The sequence below is a fragment of the Pteropus medius genome, unplaced genomic scaffold (assembly GCF_902729225.1).
Source record: "Pteropus medius unplaced genomic scaffold, Ma_sr-lr_union100, whole genome shotgun sequence".
NCBI classification, from domain to species: domain Eukaryota; kingdom Metazoa; phylum Chordata; class Mammalia; order Chiroptera; family Pteropodidae; genus Pteropus; species Pteropus medius.
This window is the reverse complement of record NW_024346667.1, coordinates 23,116,588-23,128,947: the sequence shown is the minus strand read 5'-3', so window position 1 is coordinate 23,128,947 and position 12,360 is coordinate 23,116,588. Positions and strand designations below refer to the sequence as shown.

The 12,360-nt window shown below is 31.8% G+C and overlaps 1 protein-coding gene across 15 annotated transcripts in view; it reads right to left on the bottom strand.

The window, feature by feature from the left end:
* The window catches only part of RAPGEF2 (Rap guanine nucleotide exchange factor 2), a 209,779-nt gene that overhangs the window by 36,842 nt on the left and 160,577 nt on the right, over nt 1-12,360 (bottom strand). For all 15 annotated transcript variants that reach the window (XM_039876263.1, XM_039876266.1, XM_039876269.1 and 12 more), the window contains 2 exons: nt 8,410-8,541; nt 393-570 (listed from right to left, as the gene is read on the bottom strand). In XM_039876263.1, coding sequence (XP_039732197.1) covers nt 393-570; nt 8,410-8,541 — 310 coding nt within the window. The remainder of the gene's footprint in view (nt 1-392; nt 571-8,409; nt 8,542-12,360) is intronic.

Here is a 12,360-nt window from a genome sequence, read left to right as displayed (position 1 = left end):
AGTCATTTCATAAAGCACTTTTACCAATTGCCTCTCAACTAATGTTTACATACAGAAAACATGAGTTTAATAGGAATAATGTTCACAAGAAATTTAATGTAAGTAATATTATTTAGAAGTCTACTTTTATTATTTTTTTGTCATAAAGTAATCTAAGAAAATGCTCATATGGAAGGGTTTTATTAGGAAGTTTTATTATTTATAGACTCTTAAAAGTATTAACTGAGCGAAATTGATTAATTTTTTTTCAACAAATGCAACTGTTTATTCAAAAAAATTTATAAGTTAATGACTTTTTAAAGCCTACTATTCTTGGGCTCTATGACATCAGACAATTTTACTTCTAAGTATTTTTAGTTGCTCTTAGATTCATTTTTCTCATCCAAACTTACCAATGTCATCATCTGTCCTGTCGATTGGGTCCTTCTCCAGGCAGTCTCGAACAATGTCCCGACTCATCAGAGGATCCGATGCCCTCTCAATGTCTTCTTCATCATCATCATCTTCAGAATCCACTGCTGTTTCTGGCAACCCACTCAGGTCCATATCACCAGCCTCACTTTCTGTGGCCTTAAAATAGACCAAAAAAATTTTCTTAACTGTTTTAAATCAAAAGAAGTAAGAACAAGTCTAGTTCAAAATATTAAATTTTGTATTATATCAATTTTCCTGTAACTAAGTGGCATGTGTTAAATACCAACAAATATTTATGTACCAGGCACAATGGAAAAGAATTATTACAACAAAATATGAGTGATTTTATCTCCTATTAAAATTTTGGTTAGGACTAATTAATGATTTTATCTCAATAATATTGATTTCTTATCTGAGCTGTCATAGGCACTTGAAACATAGCAGAATAAATAAAAAGAGTGTTTTCACTCCACTTTTCAAAGATAATGGCTTAAACTAAGAATTCAAAGATGACGACTGATTCTGAGCAATTCCTTCCCCAAAAGAATAGATGAGGACTTGTTAATGCCATGATTGAACAACTTCTCTCCTATTAGACAGTCTTTAGGGAAAAGTGAATCATGAATCAAAGGTAACCTGATAAGTATGCAAACATTAACAATTAGTTCTATTATCCCAACGTCCACTCTCCAAGTATAAATCACCAAGGTGTATAAAAGACCATATTCCTACGGGTGACACATTCTTCCTTTCCATTCCTCAACACAGGTGACTGTGTCACCAATCAAATTTCAAGTAATCAAGATATGCTTTCTTAGTGATTAGAATGACAAATTTCAAAATAGTCTCTTCGAAGACCGTTGGGCTATCTCAGTCTAGAATAGTTAGCCTTTTTAGGTCATTCTACAGCCTTTTGTGATTATCATCTCAGCAATATGTATATATGTATCATACTGGCCTTACTGGACGTTACATATCCAGAATTCACTAACTGCTTAAGCACAGTAAGAGTGAATTCAAGTAAATATTAACTACATCAATCTTGAACATCACAAATGTATTTTTCTAGACAAAATACTGAAATACTGAAAATATTTTATTATAAAATTATTCTTTGTAGTAGACACATATCATGAAGTTTAATCATAGCCCACATGATTTTCAAAGATAACAAAGACATTTTTTTTATAATAGGCACATACAGATTTAAAATATCTAGACTCTTTCTATAATTTAGTTTAAGTCGATATTTAAAGAATAAACTATATTATTTTCTTATCACCTTCCTAAGATCTGGGTTTATATTACAGAACATAAATCTTAGTCCTACATTTTGAAGCAACACAAGCTCATGTTAATATTTTCTCAAGTTTAACAACAAAATTAATCACCTTTTCAGTTTGTTACGTGCAATTTCCTGAACTAAAATTCATACATTATAAGAAAAACCTAAAGCAAAAATAATTGAAGACAAAATACCTACTGAAGTCTTAACTAAAAATGGAAAACCTAATTATCTCTGAAAGCTCTCTAAATGATGGCCTTAACAAACGCTACTGCTGGAGGAAGACCATTATGACCAGAGGCACTCCAGGGGGAGAGCAATAAGATCTTGTGGCTGAGGCACAGAGAATTAACTGTGGCACGCTCAGAAACCCATGTCCTAATTTAAACCCAGAATTCACCGAATTCTAGAATGAAACTGAAGTAGAACTTGATGTGATGTGGTAGGCCAAGGCTGTGCTCAGAGAAACTAGGCCAATGTTGTTGTTATCACCACCTTAATTCTGACGTCTAGAAATGTGGCAATTTGTTAATGCTTGTTCTGATTACATTTTCACTCCAGTTTCATCTCGACATTGAAGATTATTATTCATCATCATCTTATATTTTCGAATTTATAATAAGTCCTCTATATACACAATCTATTATAGTGTGAAGAAGGGGCACTACTGGAGACAGAAATAATAACAAAAAACCTTTTAATAATAGAGCTATAACAAGATTTTTCTTTAATTTTTAAACACCTAATATATGGTAAGAGATGAAAAATGTATTTTATACCATCCCAAAGAAATCATTAAATGAATGTTAGTTAGTTAGGTCTTAAATAGAACAAAAAGACTTTCCATGTGAATTAGATTACTCTCTCCAAACCTGAGCCCTCCACCCCATTTGTGTAAATGGTCATCAGTTGTTTTCTGTGTTGTGTGTATTCCATTCTTTAAGAAACTATGCATAAAATAACATTCATTAAACCAGTAACTTAGAAAATGATTTTTATTTAAAATAAATACCTTTTATTTTCAAACACTACAGAATTCCTTTGAATAATACATTTTAAATAGAACTTGATACAAATTTTTTTGGAATCTACTAATTTATGATATCAATGTCTCATGAATAATGAGATGTTGGGAGACTGAAATTAAAGTTTAATGAACACTAACTGATTTACAGGAGAAGAGTACTAAGCTTAAGAAAGTCATTTAATCTCTATGGAACTGGTTTTATCATCAGTAAAGTGGAGTTATACCTCACCATTCATAGAACTATTCTTGGATCGTATAAGAGAAAAGAAAGCCTGTTACAGGCTTCATCTAAAGTCCCTTTTGCAAGGGGACACGGTTTTCATCTCAGTAGTGGCACATCTTTACCCTTCCTCATCCCAGCAATGAGCCTTGCATGCAATATATATTGGCAGAATTTGTCCAAAAAAAAAAAAAAAATTGTTAAACATCCCAACCCCTTACATACTGTAAACAAAAAGTCTCTCAGGCTAACTCTACCCATTAAATTCTGGCTAAATGGCTCTTACAATAATATAGAAACAGTGATCCTACAATGAATGACTACCATGTATCCGGCACTACATTTAATGCTTTTTAATATATAATGATCTTCATATCAATTCAGAAAATTAGGATTAATACCCCTACTTTTCAGATGAGAAAACACTAAGGGAAATTAAATAAACTGTTCAATGTAAACAAAATAAAATCCAGTAATTGTGCCAGGACTCAAAATCTGATCTAACCAACACAAACTGCTAAATACTTTGCCCACTGTAATATTTTGCCTAATTTTCTTAGTAGACTGTCTTCATAAAAAAAGTAGTTAAAATATAATGAAGCAATGAAATGTTTTCTGCTTTGCTAAGTTATAAAACATGAAATGTTTAAAAATACATATTTGCATATAAACATAAACAAAATACTTGCTATTTTCTAGCTTCCTTCAAACGACAATATTACTAAGATTAATGCTACTCTTTAAACTATTGTAAATAAAGATATGCACACAGACACTTTATATTTAAAAGGTATCTGATTTTTATTGGTCTCAGAAACAAGAAGAAAGGCTTATATATTCAGTTAGGCAAATAACTTCTATCCTAAATTAATTTATCTTCCACATGTACAACCTAACAGATTTAGATGTATATTATAGTTAAATAGTAATAGTCTCAAAAAAAAACCTAGTAATAGTCTCAAATCAATGCTGAAAGCTCTATGATTTTTATTTATATCAAATGGGACTACATAAATTGTTATTAAAAACATAGTTCTTAAAACTAGTTTATTTTGCATTTTTAAAAGATATCAAGAAAATGAAAAAAACTGAGGATTAAATGCCATAAAGCTTTCGTGAAGCCTTCATTTAACTAAACTAACTACTACACGTTTTATCATTAAGTACTTAAAAATCATTTATGAAAAACTTTTTGCTTATTAAATTTCCTACACATATGTCCATGTTTAAGATAGTTGTTTAATAAGTATTCTCAATATAAATAAATTTTGTGCAGAATTTCAAACATACATATTTAACTCAAACAGCACCTAAGTCAGACCCTGATATAAATTTAGGCTAACAAGTTATACTGAATGCTAATGTTGACTCTAATTAACTGAAACAAAGTGAGTAGGAACTGCAGACAAAATCATATATATGCATATACACACACATACACACACACACACATACATGTAGAAAGTACGAAAATATATTTGGAAATAAATAAAATGGTGGCATTGGTGTGTTTATCATAATTTATGTTATTCCTAATTATATATTATCAATTTTTTTGTTTCAATATAGGCTTTAAAATATACATATATATGTATGCGTGTGTGTGTGCGCGTGTGTGTGTGTGTGTGTATGTAGATGCGCCTAAAAGAGAGGAACAATTCTTTAAAGTTTTTAATGTAAATTGTTAGGCTTCTTTCCAAAAACTGTAACACTAATAGGTGTTAAGAATTTCTATCTATAAATATTAATTATAAGAAATCTGTGTTAATTTGATGGAAAAAAATAGTTAGATATTTAAATCCTCACATACTCAATTACTAATATGTTTTAAATATTTTATTTAACGTAAATACATTTGCATGTTCTCTTCTGCAAATCACCTACTTTTGCCCTTAGAATATCGTTATAGTATGAGCTGGGTATTTTTCTCATTAATTTGCATTTCTGAATTATATTCTGACTTTAAGTCTCTGGTTCAATTGATCTTTTAATTATTAAATTTTTTTATCATTCTTTATACCATTAAGAGTTTGCTAACTCACGGAATTTTAATTATGATAATAAAGTGGGACTATAAAATGACTCCCCCAGCCCAAAGACCATTTGTTGAACAACCCATCACTTTCTTCATTCATTTGTCACGCTTCGTCTATTACATGTGACATTCTTACACATGAGTTCCATTTTGCTTGAAATCTCTGTTCTACTGATCTGTCCATTTTTGTACACCTATTTTCAGTGCACCTAAGCCACTGCTCCGACAATCACACCATTTAGGCAGGACCTTAACATGGCTGGAAGTTGCATTTTCTTGTATCACCAACTTAGGCATTCTGCTTTCTACCACCAACAACCTTGCTTCTAAGGTAACATGTTTTTCAATTGTTCTCCATGCTCTCCAGTTTTCAAGACTCTATTACCTTCTATATCTAGCTCTCACACTTTTAATCTTCTCTAGTGTAATATTTCAACCACATTCATTCAACACATCTTTACTGAATGCCTATGATTTTCTGGCACTGTACTAGGCTCTAGAGAGAAAACAGACAAGAGAGAGGAGCTCCCTGCCTTCTAGAGGCTGTCATTCTAGTAGGCACACAGGGCAACATAGAAATAATCATTTCAATTAAAATCTAAATAAAAAGACTACCCAGGAAAGGAACCAAAATAGAACCTATTTTTTTTAGAGGAGAATTAAAACAAAAACAAAAACAAAACCTCTCTGAGAAGATGGTACTTGAATATGTAGGCAGAAAGAAAAAAAAAGCATCACGCTAAGAGAAAACGTTCCAAGCAGAAAGCATGCAAAAACAAAGCTCTGCAGTTACAAAGAGGCTGACATGCTACTCCATCCGTCTTTGTATTACACTCATTTAAGAAAACTTCAGTCCTAGGTGAAGCCAAATCTTTATTTTGTGTGTGTGGAGAAAATGACTTAACAGGGCAAAGGGAAATCACTCTGTATTTGAGGGCACCAACTCAACTGAGCCTTTACTGCTCTGGCCAGTTTGCTTCCTACTTTCCGAAACAACTATTTCAAAACTGCTCTCTCCTTAAAACTCTCTACCCACCAATCCTTTCATTGTCAATAAATAACTCAACTCTTCAGACAGAAAAATAAAAGCCATCAAATAGACACTCTCTCAACTCCCAAACTCCCCACTACAAACCTACGATGATATGCCCCCTGTTAAAATGAAAGACGGTTTCTTTTCTTAAAGCTGTAGTTATTCCACCTGGCTCCCCTCCCACCCTCTCAGAAAAAAATTATTCTACCCTTTTCTCTCTTGTATACAGCATTTAATTTAAACCTCTGTGTGTCCATCTCATGAACATATATACTCACTTCAATGCGACAACTTTCTCCTAAGTCAGAATTATATAAAGATTAAATGGGCTGACCTGGAAAATAGATGCCCATCCCTGGAATTGTTTAAGAATAAACCAAATGCTTAATTGATAGAAAGGTTAGCAGAGAATTCAAATTCAAGATTGGTCACTGAACCAGGTGCATCTGTGAGGTTTCTTCTCACCTTAAGAATTTCTGATTTTAAAATAACAGATATGGTCTACTGGGAATTTCTATTAACTGTTAAATATTGAATAACCAATAACTAAATTCTTAGATACATACACATGGATTTCTCCTTATGAAGGATATAAACTGATAGGCTACACGCCTGTCATCAAGTTTGAAATGAATAGCCTTGAAACTCAACTCAAATCAATCAAAATAATACACAGGGATCTTCTTTTCCATCTACACTCCAGGATAAAACCAGACTGCAAGCTGCAAGCTCCAACAATGTCAGAGCAATCTGGAATTCTCACCACAGTCTGGATTCTCAGACATTCTGATGGTGGCTGTGGACAGCAGAAGTGCCATAAAGATTTTCCTTATGAACTTAAGGTAACAGCACATAAAGCTAGAATTCCCCTCAGAATATGCCTCAATAAATTATATAAACAACTTAATTCTTATAGATTTACCTTCTAGGAGTTCCATTCAGGTTTGTATATACTTGAAGAAAGCAGTGATAACTGTCACACCTCAAACTGTGTTCCCACTACAGATCTTTAAAATGTATAGTCACCTCAGAGTTTAGAAGACATCAGGGTAAATTTACTCTCCTCTCCCCACTCCCATGCTACCTACTTTTAGAAGTTGATTTCTTTTAACATTTATTCAAGAGTCTCCTTTATAAGAGGACAATTTATATAAACTAAAGCAAGCTTTTATTTATACTGTTCATTGTCCTGATGCACTTCCTCCTTTAACATTTGAAAATGGGATTACTTTCTAAAGATTTAAGTACAAGTTAATATTTAATGCAAAGTGGAAATTTGAAAAATTACTTTAAAGAGCCAGATTAGTTATATTTCTTGTTGTAAAATAATAGAGAAATTCTTAATAATCCAAGAATCTGCAAATAACTGCATTTGTGGCACTCAACTATTAGTGAGCTCTCTACAATACTTTTGAATTATAGAAAAGTTTGTACCTAGTATATTAAAACAAAATTAATTTTCTAAGATCTACTAAATTTAGGACTTAAAAACACTTTGCCTTGATGGGGTTCCAACTGTTTAGTTACTTTTAGTCTTTTTTTAAAATAAAAACTTAGCACTGCCTAAACAGCTCAATGATCCCGAAAGACCATATGTTTCTAAAGAAAGAAAGGAACTTTTATCATCATCTTATATCACAATTCCTAAGAAGCCAAGAATTACACTTTGTAAAGTAAGTATTATGTTTCTTTTGTTTGGAACCATCCAAAATCCTATATTAACAATATGTGTTTAAAGACCCCCCAAGGACCTTTTTTGCATATTTTAGTCACTTTTCCAAAATTTGCATTTTCTAAGCCAATGAATTATTCTTTAACAATTAAAATTATTTTGCTTCTAAAACATTTTTTTGAATTGTGCAGTTCTAGTTTCTTTTCTATTCATCGATATCATAAAAATTTATCTTTAACACATAACTACACCTACAGGTAATAAAAAATCCAAGAAAAACAATTCAATGATCCATTCTTATTAATCTCCTTCTCCTTTTGTCATACCCAAGACTTTAATAAAAAACTTACTATAAAAGCATAATTCTGCAGTTTTCTCTTACAGTGTTAGTCAAAAAAGAGCCATAAACCTAATACATTTATAGTCAAATTAACAAAACACAAAGTCAAGAGAAACATTTCCACTGTAACCACTTCTACTGAATATTCTGATAACTGGTAATAGCAGAGACAAATACAATTAGATAGTAGTTCTACTTCCTAAAACAAATGTACAACATACTACATGTCCGTGTGAAGCATAAGCATTAACATTTTATGTACATGGATGCACATATAATATACACACAATATATTTACTTTACAGATTCTATTAATTAATAATCATAATAACTTCTTGGAATACATGAAAATGAAGCACATGACAAGAAAAACATCTTCTTACCTGGTAGATATCAGAAAGACTGCTGCTTCCAGAATCACTAGTGATACTACATCCTGAATGGCTAGAGGAAACGTGGGTCACCTGTGGGTGGAGACTATCAGTAAGGTGGAGTTTTGTGAAATCTGCAGGAAGCTATGGAAGGAGCAGGAAAAACCAGGATTACAATTTGAATCAAGAACTCCAGGAAGACATTTAAAAATTATATTATACTCTACTCCACATCGTTTAGCCAAAATTATTATTAGGAAAGACCTTTCATTTTTAAATTCAGAAATTACTAAATATTGTCCTTTTTACCAAAAATCACAAAATAAATTTTTAAAGTTTATGAGCACTGAATGAACCTCAAAGAATTCTAAATTCAATGCTCGGATAGGTGGGTTTGGTGGTTAAGATTAACTTGGGTAAGCATTTAATCCAATAAGCTAAAATTTTCAAATTACATATTACTGAGCGAAGTAGTCCACTACTATATGTTAGCCATCGCAAATGCAACTTTGTGAAAAACAGCAGCTTAAATAAGAAAACAAATTTGAGGTTTCATATGCCTAAATTATATTTAGAGATTATTTTTTTAAATGAGCATCTTAGAAACGACAAAATGGATTGTTACACAAGTAGCTGTGCTAGGCTCTATGAAGAGAGAGAGAAAAGAAAGCCTTCGAAGAACTTAGAATTGAGGAAGTTATGAACATTTACCTATTTATATACAACACAAACATGCCATTTTCTACTTGTTCATGGTTAAACCCTAAATAAATATAGCTCTACTGAACAGATTCATTGCTTTCTCCCCTGCCATATAGGCAAGAAAATGCATTGAAAAAGGGAGCACTCATACATCTGCCCATTCAACAAGTATTTACTGAGCCCTTTTCCTCTTACTATGTGCTAGTAAGACATTAAAAAAATACTGCACTTAAGAATCTTGCACTCTCACATTTAAAACTAATATAATATTGTAGATAACTGTAATTGGAAAATTTTTAAAAAATAGAATGAAAAAAGAATTTTGCACTCTTATAAGTCATTACCGATTCTTTTGAATTAAATAAAGGGCACTATAATATCGTGCTTATTATACTATTGGCCAATAATACGCATGAGGTTTCAAAATATACACTGACATCATACAATACTGATATTCTTTTCTGCCTGCATATTGGTCCTATTTAGCTGATGAATAATAATAAATATATAGACTGTTAAAATAAAACTTTAAAAAGAGTTTACCTTAACGACATTCTATTCTTTCCTTTAACCTCATCCCTCTCTCCCTCCAAAAACAAGATACTATTCCACAGTTAGGATAAGCCTCACAAGGGAGATGATTCATGTTTATGACAATGGCCAATGGGTTCTGACACCTCAAAGTTTCAAGCAAAGAGGCAAAATGTATTTATATATCACATTCAGACCTGACTCAATGAAAAGATTATGATATTCAGTAATATTTAATGTAGTCTGCACAGAAATATTTTTTTAACTTTATGGGAGACAAGGTATCCAAAGGAAAGATTTTAGCATGAATTTATTAGGGGGCATACGATAAGATGCCTAATAAATAGATAAAACACATATGTTGGAGGAGCTCAGAGAAGTGAGATGTTTATTCAAATGTGTAAAATCAGTACAAACATGATGTATCTCACTAAGAGTGTTTTTATTTAAATGATAATTGAAGATGTTGTGAAATATTAGATAAAATTTAGGAGGATAACAATTTTCCTATAAGGCATAGATAGGTGAATTAAGAATTTATGTTTTATTTACAATATGGGATAGTAAAATATTTGCAGGATTTCCTCAGGAACATTTGAAGACAGACTTTGCAAAGATGCATTAATGACTATGATTTTATATGTAGTTCAGCAATAAATATGTTAAAATAATGTTTTCAAAGCCAGCATAAGTAGCCTTCATCGTCCTAGCTACATTTCCATTTAAATTCAGTCACTCACTGCAGAAGGCAACTGGGGAAACATTACTCAATGGCTCAGTGATTTTAAAAGGCATCAATCGATACATGTAATTACAGAATAACAACCTGATTTCTATTGATTATCTTTTATAGACATCACTCAGGTTGATATGTGCCACACAGTATGATTTTTAAAAATTAACTTATAAATGTGTCAAATGAAGATGTAACTAATGAATTTTTACTCACTAAACAATTATTTATTCAAGTCTCATAGGACTGACTCTCTTTTCTTCAGTATCTATCAGCTGGTCATCTTTCCTGACTAAGAATTCACTGTGCGACAAGCAACATGAGCTATAAGAACTCTAAATCTAATAGAAGAGACATGGATCTCGTCTCTATACAGACCACATCTATTCATCTATGCCTACTTGCAACCACAAATACCAGAATTACGTGACTATGATAAGAACTGTAAAGCCTGTCTAAAGAGTAAAGAAGAAATATTTTCACTCTTAACAATTCAATTCCATTTTATAAATATGTATTGATTATCTCCTATGTCAGACACTGTTAGACAAAGGAAATATCAAGGTGAATAAGACATTTCCAATTCTAAATGTAATTTCTACTACCCCAAAGTCATTAAAATTAGTGTTATTTACAATAGAAAAATAAATCACAGTTTTTCAAACATGGATTTTTATCTCCCCAACAGCCCCTGCGTTCTTTGCAGAAGAGCATGAAATAATGTCATATTAAACTTAAGAGTAAATGGATAACATGTTTAAAAAGTCTATCCCATAGACTGGGATAGCAATACCATGATTAAATTTTGTTGATACTACACATCAGCCAAGGTTACAGAAGAGGAAAAATTGTAGAAGTTGTTCCTGTAAGGGAAAAGGGTCTGAAATTCACTGATTCGGCCCACCCGCCGCACTCTAATGGAACAGACACTGAGCCAGGGCTAGGGGAAATGAGTCTTATGGGAACTGGGAGTCAGGGGAAAACACTGGCATGGTACCCATGTTTAAACCTGATTGCATCAGGGTAACATAGAATCCCTAGGAAGACAATAACTCATGGTTTGAGTAAAATATACAAAAAAGCGGCACAACATGCCAAAAAATAGGATTCGCTTATTCTAAACTTTTTTAGGCTTGACCCAGCACATATCTAAAATACTATCTGTATGCTATCAAATTTCAGATGAAAGCAAGGCTATGAATTGTCTGTTGACGCTAGACACCATTTATAACCTAAATTATGTTAAAAAAAAATTGAAATTGGTACTATATACAGCAATTACCTAAATAAAACTAAATATTAAATTAAAAGGAAAATCAACACACTATACATTTTGATCTTAACACCAATATATTTCACAGCAAAGATATCTCTCACTGATATTTTTCTTATCGTTCAAATATTTTTATTTCAATATTTGATGATATGAATATATTACTGCTCGAAATTTTCCTGGATAAAGCAACCTATATTCCTAAAAATACAGTACTTGTGAATCACAACTGTAATAAACTACTGTAAGGCAAATGACTGAATCATAGTTTAACCATAAACACTACTGACAAATAAGAAACAATAAGGGTAATATTTAAATCAGTCTTAAATAAAGCAAGCATAAACTTAATACATTTAATTAAATCTGGATATTAATTATATAATATCTTGTTTTGTTTTCTTTTTTTGGGAGAAGCAAGAATGCTACAACAAGAAGTACTACACAAAAGACTTGTCTCATATATGAATGGGAATTTGATAGTCTTTGATTTATGAATTAACCTAACGATTGGCATTTATAAAATTACTAGCTAATAAATGAGCTCTATGTTGAACATAAATGCAAGTACGAATGCCTTGATATCTCTGACACCACTAAGCAAATACTTTGTGGAACTGGTAACAATCCTCAAATTGGTGATAATGTAATAAAAACTAGGATGGCTACCCTCTTAACCCCAAAAGATATGTTTATGTTCATGTTTTCAAGCTCTACAAGGAAG